Below are 17,072 nucleotides of genomic sequence, written 5' to 3' on the forward strand. Positions count from 1 at the left end.
CGGGCGCACATGGCAGCGTGAGAGGCCGGTGGCGGGAGCAGCGGGCAGCGCCGGGTCGGAGCCTCAGGGCCGCATGGACCGCGGCGCCACCGCGGCCGGCCCCCACTAGGGCCCCCAGTCCGCGGGCGCCACCCCACCCCCATCATGGTGCCTCGGCGGCCGCCCGGGCTGAATACGGCCGGCCGGAGCCGCTGAGCCGGGGGCCCCCGCGGCGACCGGGAGCTGCATGGGGGAGCGCGGGCCGCGCTCGGGAAGATGCCCCGGCCGGAGCTGCCCCTGCCGGAGGGCTGGGAGGAGGCGCGCGACTTCGACGGCAAGGTCTACTACATAGATCACACGAGCCGCACCACCAGCTGGATCGATCCGCGGGACAGGTAGGACCCCGGGGAGCCCGCACACCTCGCGTTCCGGCCTGGGCCCCCTCCTGCCCCGGGGACCACCAGCCGGGACTGGGCCGGGGGTGCAAGGGAACTCTGTGAGCCTCTTGCGCTGTCTTTAGTTTGCCGCCCCCTCCCCAACCCCCCGCCGTCTGGGGCGCTGCTCCTGCTGGGGTGGGCTGCTGGGAGGAGAGGACGGCCAGTGGGTTGGCCCACGCAGTCCTACCGCCACCCGTTTGGAGGGCTTAGGCCCCAGCCGGCACCTGCACGGAGTTTTGACCTTAAGCTCTAGCCCCGCCCCCTCCGCCCCCTTTAGGAAGAGGTCGGGCGGGGGCGGGGGAAGCAACCTAGCCGAGTGATTCTGGGGCTTCCGGGGGAGTCTTTCCCGGGCAGATGGGGGGAGATGGGGAAGCATCTGGTTAGGAGGGGGTAGTTGGGACCCAGGATCCAGGGGGAAACTGCTGGAGGAAGAAGGACACTAGGCAGAGGGGAAGGCAGCCCGGAGTGTGGTTTTTGACAGGTGCCTGGGAGGTTCTGAGAAGAGCGCAGGAGCAGCCAGGGGGCCTGGAGGCCGGGAGTGGGAAGGAAAGGAAGGAGCGGGGGAGGGCTGATGGGGAAGATTGGTTCTCCAGGAATCTTACAGCAACTTGGAAGCTCTTAGGATGCAGATGGAGGTGAGAGGCCTCCCGCAAAGCCCAGCCCATCACCTCGTTCTCCTCCCTTTCTTCCTGAGGGGCCAGAGCTCCTCAGCCGTGTACCAGCGCGTCGTGACCTTGGTGGGCACCAAACTGACTGTAGCACGGGATGTGTGTGTGTGTGTGTGTGTGTGCTGAGACAGGTGGAGTCTGAGATGAGATGACTGGTGTGGTTCTTAGCTTCCAGACTTTCTCCCGGTTTTGATTGCTTGGCATTTCTTTACACATACCATCCCCATGTATATCCTGGGGTGCCCCCTGGGGGTAGGGGTGGAGAGGACCACCCTCTGAGATTGCCTTGTCCTTAATGTCTTGGTCTGTGGTCCTACTGTCTTAGGAATGTGGAATTTTCACCTCGTCATCGCGACCTTGGGTATCAGGTGCCTGTAAAGCCATAGAGGTGAATTTTTTGGACCCTTCATCTGGCGGGGTTGGGATTGAGGTCCCAGAAGTCCAAGATGGGGTGTGTAGCAAGGTGAGGCTTTAAAAAAAGAGGCAGAAAGAAAATTTGAGTTGAGATTCCAAGTAGTTTCTGTGAGCACTTTAAGTTCATTCATTTAACATTTACTGGGTGCGTGCTTTATTCTCAGTACCACACGGGATGTCTCATTAATGTAACCTGGAAGAGAAATCAAGAAAAGAAAGCTCTATGCCCAGTGTGGGCCTTGAACTCACTAGCCCAAGATTGGGATTCGTGGGCTCTACCAACTGAGCCAGCCAGGTGGCCTTGGAAGAGAAATTTTTTTTTGCTAAAGGAAGCATCCCATGAGCAAGCTGCTTTAACCTCTGAGCCCCAGGTTCCCTGTTTGTCAGATTAATTGTTTGCTTGGAATGGAAGGACTAATAGAAGAATTCTGAAAGTTGGAAGGGGCATAGATAATCAGCGCCCAGTTCTTATTTTCAAACCTAAGAAAAAATTTGAGGCCCTGAGGTGTGATTTGCTTGAAAATCTTGATCTTTCCATCACTCCCCATATGCCAGACTCTTTACCAGCTCTTGACATTCTGACCTCCAAATTTGTCCTGACTCACTATCCTTCCCTGCCCCACTCAGGGTCCTCTGTACCAGGGATGCTGTTGCCCTGTTGGTGAACAGGGCAGCCCCTTGTTCCTTATAGAACAGACATGAGTTCAGTCTTCTATTTCCAGCCTGGTTTTGGTCCCAGCAGCTCACTGAGGCTGGTGTGCTGTCAGCGGCTGGACGTTGGAGGATAGCCCCACATTGAGCGCTGCTAACTTACCCTAGGTCACGAATCTAGGGACTTCTCTGGGGCCTCTGGGAGGATAATACAGCTATAGAAAGCTTCTCAAACAGCAGTAATTTTTCATCCCTGGACAAGGGCGAATGGAAAACTGACTTGGCTAGAGCATTATTTTTTAAATTTTGGTATCATGTGAACCACCACCTTGATGTTGTACTAAATGAACTTGTATTGTGTGACTTTAAGTCAACTCAATTTGAAAATTTTTTAACCACTTCTACAAATGGGAAACTAGTAATATCTGTTGGCATAAATAGAAAAGATCCTGAAAGAAATAGTAGAGGAGGAGTAAAATAACAACCCAGCGCCATTATGTTAGGTCTGTACTGTAGCTTGCCCATATCTCAGCAATAGGTATGCCCAACCTTTGTGGGCTTTTTTTTTTTTTTTTAATAAGATTTTATTTATTTGAGAGAGACAGAGGTAGTGAGAGCGAGTACAAGCAGGGAGGAGAGGCAGGAACTGGCTTCGCACTGGGCAGGGAGCTCAACAGGGGACTTGATCCCAGGACCCTGAGATCATGACCTGAGCTGAAGTCAGATGCTTAACCGACTGAACCACTCAGGTACCCCATTCCCAGCCTTTGTTTTTAAACAGACTGGCAAGCATTGGAGAGGAATTAAAAACATAGTAGCATTTAACTGAGCCACTCACTTTCACCTTGCAAGTCATTGGTTTTAATGCATCTTTGTACTTCCTGGTCATCCTACCCACACTAGGTTAGTTAGGGGGTGCCGAAGTTTGGGGTGCTGAGGTGTTCCTAGCACAATCCTGGGGTCACTGTTAAGGTGGGCTAACTGAAAATTTGGGGAAAGGGCTAAGTGGAGGGCGTCCGCTTATGGCTGTCTGGGATTTCTCTCCTGCACACCCCGTTTGGGATTTCTGTCTTACAGTCTTACTGTGTGGCCTAGGGTAAATCACTTGACCTCTCTGAGGTACAAGTATGTGCTCCGTTGGTGAGAGAAGATGGTTGATGAGAGGTGTTCACAGGACCCTGCCAGGTCTCAGATGTGATTTCAAACTCCTCGGCCTCACCTTACCCCTCCCGACCCCATGGCAGAAGGAGAGGGGGAATTGTAACAAGGAAGAGGAAAAAAAAATGACAAAGTCAAAAAGAGCCAGACACCTTGGGGTGGTGGGGTAGGGGAGATAAACATCTACCAAGGTGTTTACATCTCTGCATCTAATTAATGCTCTTAAACAAACGATCACATAAAAAATAAAGTTCTACTCCTGAAGCTTATGTACGTGCGTGTGTGTGTGTGTGTGTGTGTGTGTTAGCATTTGTCTTGGCTTTTTCCTTACCTGAATCAAGGGGATGCCCACCCATTCCCTTGAATTTAAAAGAAGTAAGTCAAACAGGCCTTCAGTCAGAAAAGTGATTTCTTAGCCACGAACAAAATAGCGTCTCGGGTTACCAACCCTGAAGAATGTCTTGGCACATTCCTCCCTCTGGGGCTGAGCTGTTTTCTGTGCTGTCCGCCATGGAGGCTGCTGGGGGTAGGGAATCCAGTTTTCCGCTTCCCCTTTCACCAGCGGGTCGGAAGAGCAGCCAGGCAGCCAGGCTTGCCAGCTCTCTTCCCTTCTCACCCAGGGCAGGACTGGGAGGCCGAAATTCCTGAGGACGGTTGTCCCAACAACCGGAGAGAGTCCAGGGGGCAGCTTGGGCCCTGCCTACTGGGCCAAAGGCTCCCACAGCACCACACGCTCCTCCTGAAGCAAGGCCGGCCTGGAGAATCAGGTGCTCTGGCCTCAGAGCTCAGCCCCTTGGAGCAGTGTTCCTTCAGCGGAGTAACTCTGGGTGCTTCTGGGAGCTCCCAACAAAGGGCCAGCGTTCCTTGTGTATTTAACTTAGTGGTATGCAAAAACAAATATGCTGATTGTTCTCCGAGGAAGAATGGATTGTTTGAACTGGCCTTGCCAGAGAAGGTTCTTGAAGCCTGATTCCTGCTCATTTGGTGGTGTACGTTCAGACCCTTCTTCCAGGAACCACCCAGGAGCTCTGTGGGCACAGTTTCCGAGGCTGTGTGATTTGTTCTGGAGGCCCACATGGCTAAGAGGCCATGTTAAGAGGACTCCACAACTTCTCTCATGATTGAGGGAACATGTGCTAATCCTGTTCTTTCAGAAATTACTTCTACTATAGGAAGTTGGGCTACCATCCAAGGAGCTTAACCTCCTTCTAGCCACAGATCCTTATGAGAATCCGATAAAGGCTAAAGATGCTTCTGGAAGGAAAGTGCAAATTCAGTTTTGGCACATAATTTCAGGGGGCTCTTGGACCCCAGGTTCATACTCCTGCCTTAGATTAACCTAGAAATTGCTCACCAATTTATATGGGCTTTATAAAGAGAGCTTTATATGGGCGATTTCCTTTACTCCTTCTGACAAGCCTGGGAATAGGTACTATGATCTCTGAGGTGCCTGAGGCTCCGGGGGGCTGAGTTTGGTGAAAGCCAGCTTTTGTGGAGGCGAGATATGATTGCTAAGTGCACTGATGCCAGAACCCACACATCTGACTGCTGCTCTGCCCTGCTCCACTGCCTGGCCTCCACTGCCTAAAGAATTTGGCCTTGGGGAATGGAGTGGGGACAGGCCTGACTTCACTTACCTGTAACCATTCTGGTGTGGCCCGGCCACAGTTAACCAGAGAGCAAGTGTGGACAGTGGAAAGAGGTGAGCTTTTGAATGGTGGCATCTCGGATGTCCTACTTGCTACCCAAGTGACCTTGGCAAGTTGCAAACCTTGGCTTTTGTCTTTTCTACAATAGGGAGGTACACATAGTTGTCAAGGGTAGTTACAGATGTTAAATAAGCTAAGTCAGGTAGAGCAGTTAGCACAGAGCCCAATACCCAGGAGGCGCTTGGGAATGCCAGTCCTTCTGGCTTTTACTTGGAAGTGCCTGTGGAACACTTAAATCAAATGGGGACTGAGTCTCTGCCCTGCTCTGTAGCAGTTTGCAGCGGGGATGGACCTTTCCGGTCATGTAACCCTTCCCTCTTGTTTCACTGATAAAACGAAGACTCAGAGACAAGTGACTTGCCCAAGGTCACACCTTGAATCACTAGGAATGGTCTCCTTCCCTCTTTCTTTTATATAAACTTTTCCCTAAAAATCAGATCCAGTTTCTCCTCACCCATTGTAATGATTCGGGAATATTTTAGGCTTGTGGCTGAGTTATTTTCCATAATCCTTTCTGACTGTGTAGACTGGCAGTTTCCTTTCATACCATCCCAACCGTTTGTGAATCGTGTCCTGGGAATACTGTGACACTGAATTTACTCTGTGGTACTCACTGGGCTGAGCCTTTCCTGTTAGGATCTCATTTCATCCTTTCGCCAACCTTGTGAAGTAAGTACTGTAATTATTTTTGTGTTCAGAGGAGGACACTGAGACTTAGAAAGGTAAAGTAAGTTGCTCAAGATCACCAGTAGGTGATGCACCTTGAATTGGAGCCCAGGTAGTGGGACTCTTGAGTCCACACTCCTATCTGGAACTCCTAGCTGTTCCAGATAACCCGTCAGTAAGGTGGGCTTGGGAGTTTCCATGTATTCCTGCGCTGAAGCCGACCTGCTGTGCCTCTCAGGGAGATATTGAGGATGCTTGATCAGTGCCTGTGAGATCCTCAGCAGATCAGGAGGCTGTTGGGCAAAAACCCCACCTTCCGGAAGCAGCCAGCTAACCAGAGCTCTGGGAAAGAGAGCACAGAAACAGAGGCAAAGAAGTTCTAAAGGATACAGTGTGTGTCGAGAGCTCAAAGTCATTTCCAAGTTGCTTGGGTAAATGTTCCCAGTGGCCAGGGAATTAGTAGCCAAGGCAGCTACTCTCTGTCATCACCCCCTCCCCCCGCCCCGGCTTTTTGCCTAGCCAAACTGACCTGATTCTCCAATCCCCCGGGATCCCAGGTAGCTGTGAAACACTGCTCTTTTGAAGAGAAGAGAATCAGGTTGCCTTAGTTACTGGGAGGGTTGTAACACCAAGCTCAGGTGCACATAAGGAGAGAACAGTGCTCAAATACGTCTGAGTTGGAAGGTGGCCGGCATGTTGCTGCAGACCTTCCTGAACTGGAAGAAGCCTTAGTCAAGTTATGGTGGCATTTCCAGGGTTTGCCAAGTGAGGGGCAGTTGGCTGTCCATGCTGACTGTCAGGAGCTCTCTCGGGCCATCTCTCTCTCTCCTCCAGGCAGTGAGGACCTGCAACCCCCAGCACCCAGAGGGGGGCTCTGGACAAGAAAAATCCACTTCTTTTGGAGAAATGGCTGGGCTGACATCTCCTGGGGCTTCCACTTGGGCAGGGCTGAGGGCTGATTCTGGGCTGAGCGTGTGTGAAAAATTCACACGGCCTGTTGTCTTCCAGCATGGGCAGGGCCAGTCGGTAGCAAACCCTGCCACAGAACAGCGAGAAGCTCTGCTTGCTGCTGACAAGCTTCTCGGGCTGCCTTGAATCCCTGTTTCAGAGTGAGATAAAAGAAGAGAAAACTTAGAAACTGGATACAGTGGTGTTTTGTTATTCAACCTTCACCAGCAGGCCATTAAGCCTCCAGCTCCTGAGCAGAAAACCTCTTGCCAAAATAATGGGGGGAGATTGAGGCGGGGACAGGCGTTCACTGTTGCCATGTTGGGAGCACACAGAACATTTTCTAAAGATGCTGGATGGGGGGGGGGGGGAGCCGGTGGAGTCGAGAGAGTGGGGAGGAGTGGAAAAATGGACAAGTGTGGTGGGTCACATTCTCCAGTCCTTCCCCCTTCCCCGCCCCCCCGCAGTTGCCTCCTCAATGCTTCTACCCATGACATCTCACCGTTGGGAAGAAATGGGATCTTTCAGTTTCAAATGTCTGCCAAAGAAAAAGGACCCAGGCTTAAGTTCTCACTCAATGGTCAGCCAGAAAAAAAAAAAAAAAAATGAAGCTGCATCAAGATTAGGGACACCTTTGTTGCCTTTTTTCTTCCCCTGCTCCATTCATCACTCTCTGGCAGCCGGGACACCAGGCCAACGGCAGCTGCTGACTTTCCCCAGCCGGCTGCCTGCTGTTGCTGGGCCTGGTTCTGTAGCAGCCCAGCTGTCCCCACGCTGGCTTTCTCCCCGCCCAGTGGCGGTTGCTTGTTTGATTGGTCACTGGGGCAGCCCTTCCGATCCACTGACTGGTGCCTGACTTGGAAGGATGAAATATCAAGATACAGGCATCAGGTGGCTTCTAGGATGAGGTGACCTTGGGACAGCCTTCTGATCTTGCATCTGTTGTGGCTTTTCTTAGATAGTTAGGGCTCTGTAAGCATTTCACTTCGTATTCCAGGAATTTCCTCCCAAGTGCATGGCTTGTCTTTTTACTGCTAACAAGGCAAACAGTAACTGGTTTTAACGTTGGCGATAATGAAGATAATAATAGTTCGATGTAATCGTCTCTATCCAGTACCTGCCGTGCGGCAAGCTCTGTTGCTCATTGTAGATTCCTGGCATTTTGCAAATAGGGAAACTGGGACTAAGAATGGGCAAATGACAAGCTCAAGGTCAGGCAGGTAGAAAGGCAGAGTTGGAATCTGAATCGAGGTCCATCTGATTTCAAAGCCTTCCTCTTGGCATGACGGCACTCTCAGTAAATTCAGAGAGAGGAAGGGAAGAGAGAGAGGGAAGCATAAGGAAAAGGAACTTTTTAACGACAGAGGAATCAACAGAAACACACCTATTAGTGTAGTGTTCGCTGTGGAGAAACACGATTGTGTGCTTGCAGCCAAATACGGGTCCGACAATTCCACACTATTCCCTGCAATTGATAATGTCTTCATAAAGATCTTCGCAGGGCACCAGACCAAGTTCTGGCTCTCTCGTTACACATAGTCAGTGACCTCAAATTAGTTTCTTTTCCTCAGAGTAGGACCTCCCTACACCCAAGGATGACATGACACCAGACTCGGCAAGTCTTAGCCCAGTGCCGAGTGCATATCAGTCTTTCTGATGGCACCTGTTCCTGGTGAGGTGCATTTGCCCTCCTGTACATCTGTAGGGGAAGTGGAATGATCATTCCTTCCTTGGCAACTCCAGTGTCTTCTGGTAGGCCAGGGCTCATTCTGGGCCACGTTGACATCAGAGCTTGTAAACCGCCTTGGCGGCACTCGTTAGATAAATAAGTCAATAAAGTCTACCCCCCACCCCACCCCCAGTCTTATCGGAGACAAGCCCTTCTTTGGAATTTCTGGAGCGGAGTGACTCTTGCGGGCGAGCTGGCACCGGAGCTGAGTGTGAAGCAAGGGTAATGAATCGCGGTTGTCAAGGCAGAACTGAAAAGGCTGCTGCAGAAACTGGAGGTATCTGGAATTCATCTGTGACTCCTTGATACCATGTCTCCTCACTCCAGAAGTCCTTCCTTCCCCTCCACCCCCCGCCTCCGGAACTGCCAGAGAGCCGTTTGAGGACCCAAGCTGCTGATTTTAGTGTGGTGGTGGTGCAGAAGGGCCTTGGTACTTATCATGACCCACCCAGCCGGGGCTGGCCACTCATCCAGCAGGTATTTATTGAGTGCCTACTGGGCTTCAGGCTCCGTCGCCAGGGCTGAGATCAGAGCAAAGTCCCTGCGGCAGCAGGGTGCACCCTTGGGTGAGGGAGAAGGGCAAACAGTGAAACAGATAAGTTACATTACAGCTGGGGGCTTGGTGTTCTCCGAAATTCTTTTACCCATCTTGGGAAGGTGGAGGGACAGACCCTCCACCTCCTGCTGCCCCTGTTGGCGTTTGTGGTGTGAACTTAAGATTTGGACCTGGGAGACATTTGTGCCTTCGGCAGGGTGTTGCCAAGAGCCTGTCAGGATGAACTGGGCACTGCGCTAGGAATTGGGAATGCAGGGGTGAGACACAACAGTCCGTCTGCGACTTGTAATATTTACTACAAATGAGTAAGAGAGTCATCAAGCTATGCAGATAGAGTTAGAAATGCCAGGCTCTCTGGACCTTGGTTTTCCTTCCTCCCCTGTTTCAACTGGACTCATTTAATCATTCAAAAATATTTATTGAGTGCCTGGAAGTGGGTAGGGTGTCTGTAATATGCCAGACGTTATTCCAGCACTGGGGACTTGGGAGTGACAGGACCAACAGAAATCCTGTCCTCGTGGAGCTTACACTTTAGAGCAGAGGTTGCCAAACTTGGGGAAGCATCAGAACCAGCCAGAGGGCTTGTTAAATCCCACTCCTACTCCCTGCCACCGGTGCCTGGTTTGTGTCCATAGGGGTGCTGTGGGGCCTGGAAATTTGCATGTTGAACCTGTCCCCAGGTGTTGCTGCTGGTCCTTGCCCTGCACCGCTCCCGGCAGTCAATTCATTGAATCCTCACAGTAGCCTGGAAAAGGACTGTATTATTCCTGTTTCACAGACAGGGAAACCGAGGAAAGCGGCTGAGGATACCTGGTCCTCATTCTTATGCCAAGAGAGCGAGAGAAAGTGGTTTCGGGAGCAAGCGCTGTCCCTGCACGGCTGTGATGGCATGAGCATACCCTTGTCCTAGTTCTTTGGCTATCCTGAAGCCCAGCGGTGGCAAAATCTGTAGGGGTCCCCCCTCCATTGTGAAAGAAAGCACAGGGAAGCAGGAAGTCTGAAGGGATTCTGGAAGCCAGAGGGACCTCTCTTTACATCGGAATGTATAGGATCTCTGTATCGGTACTCAGGAGAGGATCAGAGGGAACCCTCCTCTCTGTTTCTCATTGGCGCTGAGCCAGGACATCCATGCCCAGCTGCTCTGCCGAGAGAGAGGGTTGCCGGGCTCCTTCACCCCTTGGAACTTTCAGACCCTCCTATCCCCATCCGACCTCAGCTCTAGGGAGTACAGGGGAGGTGTGTGGAAGAGGCAAGTCCCTCTCTGGATTCTCGCTGAATCCTCACAATTTTGAGGGAGCCAATGTCCATTCTTGGTCCCCTTGACCACAGTTTGGATTTTATATCCCAGCCTTGTCAGTGGCTAGTTCTATGAGCTTGGTTACGTTACTTAAACCTTCGTGAGTCTCCATGTCTTCACTGGCAAATGAGAATACGTTAGAGTGTACCTCATAGGGTTGCACAAAACCAAATTAGAGGTGTCTCATTATAAGTTCTAAACTTAAATAACTATAACTATTCTCTGGGTAGTTCTACAAGCAGCAAGTAAGGCCTCCTTGGTACATTTTATTATTATTATTATTATTATTATTATTATTAAAATTTTATTTATTTGGGCACCAGGGTGGCTCAGGTGGTTGAGCATCTGCTTTTGGCTCAGGTCATGATCTCAGGTCCTGGGATCGAGCCCCACGGGAGGTTCCCAGCTTAGCAAGGAGGCTGTTTCTCCCTCTGCCTCTCCCCTGCTTGTGCTCTCTCTGTCTCTCAAGTGAATAAATAAAATGTTTTTTAAAATAAATTTTGTTTATTCATTTGAGAGACAGAGCACAAGCAGAGAGGAGGGGAAGAGGGAGAGGGAGAAGCAGGCTCCCCCCTGAGCAGGGAGCCTGATGTGGGACTCTGAGATTATGAGCCAAAGGCAGACATTTAACAAGCTAAGCCACCCAGATGCCCCTCCTTAGTACATTTTATAGCTTTATCGGTCACTATATAATTACTGCTCAATTCATATATTTTGAGTACCAGAGTTCTTGGGCATAAACCATATTCTTCCTGTTTCTCTGGGAGAACTGATCATACTTCAGCGATAAACATAGTCCAGTAAACAATGACTTTTGCTAGAGGGGACTATTGAAAGGTATCTTAACAGCTCAAGGAGTTTCAAAAGGAGCCTGAGTGCTTTATTTCCATCGCTGACATAAAACAAACATTTGCCAGCTGCATTGGAGACCCTGGGTATTTCTTTTAGCTTCCTTACTGGTCACCCAGCCCAAGTTCTCAAAATGTGGTCCCAGACTAGCATATCAGCTTCTCCTGGGAACCCATTAAAAACACAGATTCTCCAAAAAAAAAAAAAAGGAAAGAAAGATAGAAACAGATTCTTGGGACACCTGGGTGGTTCAGTCGGTTAAGTGTCTGCCTTAGGCTCAGGTCAGGCTCCCAGGGTCCTGGGATGAAGCCCCACATTGGGCTCCCTGTTCAGCAGGGAGTCTGCTTCTCCTCCTCTGCAGCTCCCCTTGCCTGTGCTCTCTTGCTTACTTGCTCGCTCTCTCTCTCTCATAAAGAAAGAAAATCTTAAAAAGAAAAAAAAAAGCAAAAAAAGAGAAATTCAGATACTCACATTCCACCTACTGGATCCAAAACTTGACTCTACTGCCCCTCAGTCTCAGATCAACTGGCCAAATGTTTGCAGCCAGAATGACCTAAGATATTTTGTTAGTGATCACAGGGAGAAACTGACCAGATTTTTTTTTTTTTAAAGATTTTATTTATTTATTTGACAGACAGAGATCACAAGTAGGCAGAGAGGCAGGCAGAGAGAGATGTGGGACTCGATCCCAGGACCCTGAGATCATGACCTGAGCCGAAGGCAGCGGCTTAACCCACTGAGCCACCCAGGTACCCTGAAACTGATCAGATTTAAAGAACTCTCTGAGCACTGGCAGGTGGGGCGAGTTGAAATGGTCTTCATTGGCTTATGACTATTTTAGTATCATCCTCAGACTTGTATTGTGTAAGATAGACCCTCATTCACACTTTCACCAGACCCGACCGTTGCTTGACCTCCCACATCGAGCTTCAGCTCACAAATGAAGGTTAGAAAGGCCCTCCCCATGTGCTTTGCCTGGCCCCCATGGCACCTTACACTGTAGTAGAACAGCGTGGCCCCCTCCCTGCGTGTTCTCCATTCGGGGTGGTTGGGTAGCCTGGTGGCTGGCACACAGTAGGAATGCACGAGTCAGGAAATGAATGCTCCCTAGTTGGGAGTTTTAGATTCTGCTTCTGGTCAGAGCAACAAGTCATTTGCCTTCCCTGAGCCATAGCCTCCATTGCTCTACCGTGGGGGAGTAATAACCTTTGGTCCCCTTTCTGCAACAGAAGATAGGAGGTTGTGTTTGGACCTGGGGGACAAAAGGATCAGTCAGTGATTCTCAAGTTCAACTGCACATTGGTCTCACAGGAGGAGAGTGCTAAAAATACCCATGTCTGGCCCACTCCCAGACATTCTGGTTTAATTGGACTGCGGTATGGCCTGGGCACGGGACTTCCAGGGTAGAGCCAGATTGGAGAACCGTGACTGTAGGTAGATAATGGTCTTATAAACACTTGCAAGGTTTCAGTGAGATTATATGAAAGTACCTCCTAGAAGGTTTTAAAAATAAAGATTTCTACAGTTCTATATAGAAAAATTGAGATGATCTAGGAAATATTTAAAAAGCAGTTGTGGTAGGGGAGAAGTAGATCTTTGGGGGATTTCAGTCACCTTGCTGTACCTGCCTTGTGATTTCTTTCCTGGAGTGTTAAGGATCAGAGAGATTTAAGCTCATCTTTACTTTAATGTGAAAATCTTTAAATTCCCATTGCAGCAGTAATGCTTTTGAACAAATTGGTCTAAGCTACTGCGGAGTTGCAGTCTTGGGGGTTGGGCCCCCAGTGCTGCTTCTGTCTGACCTCAGCAGAACCCCGTCTGGATTTCATGCACACATCTGTGTCCTTGAAACTCCAAGAGAGTGGGGCGTGCAGACATTGTCACCATATAGATCATAGCCTGTGGGTAAGAACTAATAATAGCTAACATTTATTAAGACCTTAGACTGTGCCAAGATCTGGGCTGTGGGCTTTGAATGCATTATCCAATGTAATTCTCCGAGCAGCCCAGTGAAGTAAGAACGATACCATCTCCATTCTGCTGATGGGGAAAGTGATGCATAGGGGGTTGAAAACTTGCCCACGATTGTAAGCTAGTAAGTAGCAGAACTGGGATTCAGATTCAGTCTGCCCACCCCAAAATGCACGTTCTTCACGATCGCGTAGGTCAGGCAAGGCTGTCAGGGAGAGCAACACTGACTTCATCCTGGTCATTCAGACCAGAGCCCCTTTCAGTATGGTGATTCCTGCACTGACCACTTTTTCCAGTTGCTCGGGGTCTGTTTGGAGAGGCCAGGCTTTCGTGTTTGCTCTACTCCTGTTCTAGCAGATGTCCCTTTTCAGGAAGCAGGGTGAGTGAGTTGTTTTTCAGAGTACAGTAGGTTTTTTTCAAAATCTACCCCCCAGGGATGAACGTCCTCAACCAAATTTCTCCGTCCATGGTGGTGATCAGCATCTCCGCTTTACCCTCCTTATGGGCTGTGTTCAAGAAGTCTCCATCTCTTACTACTTTGGCACCAAAGACTTAGCAAGAATCAAGTTCCTCTTGGACTCTTGGTGTCTGCCCAGCGTATGGGCTTGGTCTGCAGCACTCTTGCTTGCCAACTAGAACATCATTAGGATGTTTGTTTTGGGGTCCCTAGAAGTCATTTGGGGCATCTCAGGCCCGAAGTGGCTCTAACTGGGCATGAACTACCTTCCAATTCTATTGCACTTGGTTAGAACTGAAACAAAAGAATGTCATTACCTTTGTGTATTTGGTTCCTGGTGGGAACTGTACTAGGAACGGAATCCCATAGTGAATAAAGGCTAACATCGCCCCTCGTGGAACTTAACAGCCAAATAATAAAAACATAAACATAATTACAGATCATGAAAATGAAAAAGATGCTGTATTAGAAAATAAGTCCTTGTGATTGACACCAGAGGTCAAGGCATAAAGTTGTAAAGTTCCAGAATTTGAAAAACTGGGTTTGCTGTGAACTTTAGATAAGATGCATTTGTAATGATCACTCGTCTCCCTCTTCATACAGGGCTTCTTAATTCCGGTGAGTAGATTGTGATCCTTCCTGTAGTGGCCACCAACAGGGTTTCTTCTCTCCTTGGGCCAAGGAGCCACATTTCCCCTGAGTCCGGCATCATCTGCTGACTGCATACATCTGAACTGCCGGAGTGGCTCAAATGCTTATTTCCAGGCCCAGCCCCCGTCAGCATAATCAGAACCCATGGATTATGTGGACCCAGCCCCCATGTGTGTGTGAAAGGCACCCTCAAGTGATTTTGATACCCTCTTAAGTTTGAGAGCCCCTGAACCCAACCAGGACTAGAATCCCTTTGGCCTCTGCCCCAACCTGGCCTGCTTTTTGGACCTCCTATCGAGGAAATCTCTTCCTTCTTCCAGACCTCTGTGCATTCTTCTCCAGTGTGCTCTGGCATTCCCTCTCCAAGAATAAATGTTCAGCCTTTTGTGCTCCCACCCCACGCCCCTCCCTCTGAAGAACACAGAGGAATTCCATAGCCACTGGCTCCGCAGCCCCCACTCATGCTCCAACACTGGACATCCTCCTCCTCCTCCCAACTCCTCCTCTGACCGCAGTTCCAGAAAGGTCACAGGAGCCCCACGGTGAGCTCTGACTTCCCTGTACCACCTGACAACACGGCGGACCCTCCTCCTTTCCTGGTGTCTTTGTTTAATTTTTGTTTATTTTGTAGAGATGTAATTGACTTGTAAGTTTAGTTTTAGGTGTACAGCTAATGATTCAGTATTTGTATATATTGCAAAATGATCATCACAGTAAGTCCAGTTAATATCCCTCAATACCTAGAGTATTTTTTTCTTTTGTGACAAGACCTTGTACTGTCTGCTGTTAGCAGTTTTCAAGTATGCAATGCAGTATTGTGAACTATGGTCACCATGCTGTATATCCCGTCTCCAGGCTTACACATCTCCAGGACTTATTTATTTTGTTAACTGGATGTTTGTACCTTTTGTCCCCTTTCACTCATTTTGCCCACCACACCTCCTGCCTCTGGCAGCCACCAGCCTGTTCTCTATCTGTGAGCTTGTTTTGTCTTATTTTTGGATCCCACATATGAGATCATATCGTATTTGTCTTTCTCTATCTTATTTCACTTAGCATAATGCCCTCAAGGTCCATCCATGTTAACATAAGATTTCATTCTTCTTCATGGTAGGTCTATTCCATTATATATATACACCACATTCCCTTTACCCATTCATTCATCAGTGGCCACTTAGGCTGTTTCCATTATCTCGACTGTTGTAAATGAGGCCTCCATGAGTATGGGGTGCAAATATATTTTTGAATCAGTGTTTTCATTTCCTTCAGTGTTACCCAGAAGTGAGATTGCTAGGTCATATGGTAGTTTTGTTTTTCATTTTTTGAGGAACCCACATACTGTTTTTTGATTTTTCAAGATTTTATTTATTTGAGGGTGCCTGGGTGGCTCAGTGGGTTAATAAGCCTCTGCCTTTGGTTCAGGTCATGATCTTAAGAGTCCTGGAATCGAGGCCCACATCAGACTCTCTGCTCAGTGGGGAGCCTGCTTCCCCCCCTTCTCTGCCTGCCTCTCTGCCTACTTGTGACCTCTCTCTCTGTCAAATAAATAAATAAAATCTAAAAAAAAAAAAAAAAAGATTTTATTTATTTGATACAAAGAGAGAGTGATCGAGCATGAGCACACCAGCAGGGGGAGCAGCAGAGGGAGAAGCAGGCTACCTGCAGAGCAAGGAGGCTGATGTGGGTCTTGATCCCAGGACCCTGGGATCATGACCTGAGCCTCAGGCAGATGCTTAACCAGCTGAGCCCCCCAGGTGCCCCCATACTGTTGCTCCTAGTGCCTGCCCCAGCTTACATTCCCTCCAGCAGTGGACGGGCCTCTGGTAATGGATGGTGTTGACCCTCTTCTATGGGCGGTCACTCTGTTCCAGGACAGGGAGAGCATTTTGCAGTCTCACCTCCCATTGCTCTTCCCTAGTAGTGTCCCGTGACCCCATACTTCCTGCTACCTCCTCTCCAGCGAAACCTGAAGGGCCCATTACTAGTTTCCTGCTGGACATCATTTCTGGGTCCAGACACACACTGTACTCAACTACAGAATTAAACCTGAATCCAGTCCTTCCCATGAGAAGATCCCCCTATAATGACTAAACATGCCTGGTTCAACTTCTAAAGATCCAAAAAGTGTGCAGCAAAACGTAGGTATTCCTCCCCCCGGTACCCATGGGCCCAGTTCCCCCACTACACACAGGCCACCATCCTCTGAATCCCTCCCTGCCCCTGTCTGGCTGCCAAGTTCTGCCACCCTTTCTTATACAGGCTCTGACACCTGCTTCCTTTTCTGTTTATTCCTACTGAGGCTTGTTTGAAAATAGAGGCCAAACTAGAGGCCTCTCCCTTCTGGCCAAGCTGTGGCCTGCTTTCAGATCGGTCTTGCATAATCCAGTGCTGACTGCCCCTCTCACACTCTGGTCACCCCACCCCCAAGTTTGCGGAGGTACAACCTTCTTAGCCTGACCATCAAAGCTCCTCAAAGCTGGGCCTGCCTCATTTTCTATGTCTCTAATGCTTTGCCCCGCTTTCCTCATTAATAAGATGAGGGTAGTAGTAGTATTGACCTCCTCCTATTTTTAAAGATATTTTTTTACAAAAAACCTTTCCCATGCACCTTTTGGTATCTTTTACATGTTGGCATATAATTTTAAACTAACAGGGAAATTACAAAAATATAAGAAATTTCCATATACCCTTTACCCAGATTTACCGATTTTTACGTGTTGCCCGTGTAGCTTATAGTCTCTCATTTTGTGTGTGAGTATGTGAGTCTAGATATGTGTGCATATGTATACAGACATATGTAATTATGTGAAACCATGACATATATAAACCATTTAAGAGTAAGTTGGTTATAGGGGTACCTGGGTGGTTCAGTTGGTTAATAAGCTCCCAACTCCTGATTTCAGCTCAGATCTTGAGCCCAACGTTGGGTTCC

At 49.1% G+C, this 17,072-nt stretch overlaps 1 protein-coding gene across 3 annotated transcripts in view; it reads left to right on the forward strand.

Moving 5' to 3' along the window:
• The first annotated feature begins 253 nt into the window (after positions 1-253).
• The window catches only part of WWC1 (WW and C2 domain containing 1), a 151,604-nt gene continuing 134,785 nt past the window's right edge, over positions 254-17,072 (forward strand). For 2 of the 3 annotated variants that reach the window (XM_059417319.1, XM_059417320.1), the window contains exon 1: positions 254-374. In XM_059417319.1, coding sequence (XP_059273302.1) covers positions 256-374 — 119 coding nt within the window. In that variant the 5' untranslated portion in view covers positions 254-255. The remainder of the gene's footprint in view (positions 375-17,072) is intronic. The other variant, XM_059417321.1, reaches the window with a different exon arrangement.

Source organism: Mustela nigripes, chromosome 12 (genome assembly GCF_022355385.1).
Source record: "Mustela nigripes isolate SB6536 chromosome 12, MUSNIG.SB6536, whole genome shotgun sequence".
Classification (NCBI taxonomy): Eukaryota; Metazoa; Chordata; class Mammalia; order Carnivora; family Mustelidae; genus Mustela; species Mustela nigripes.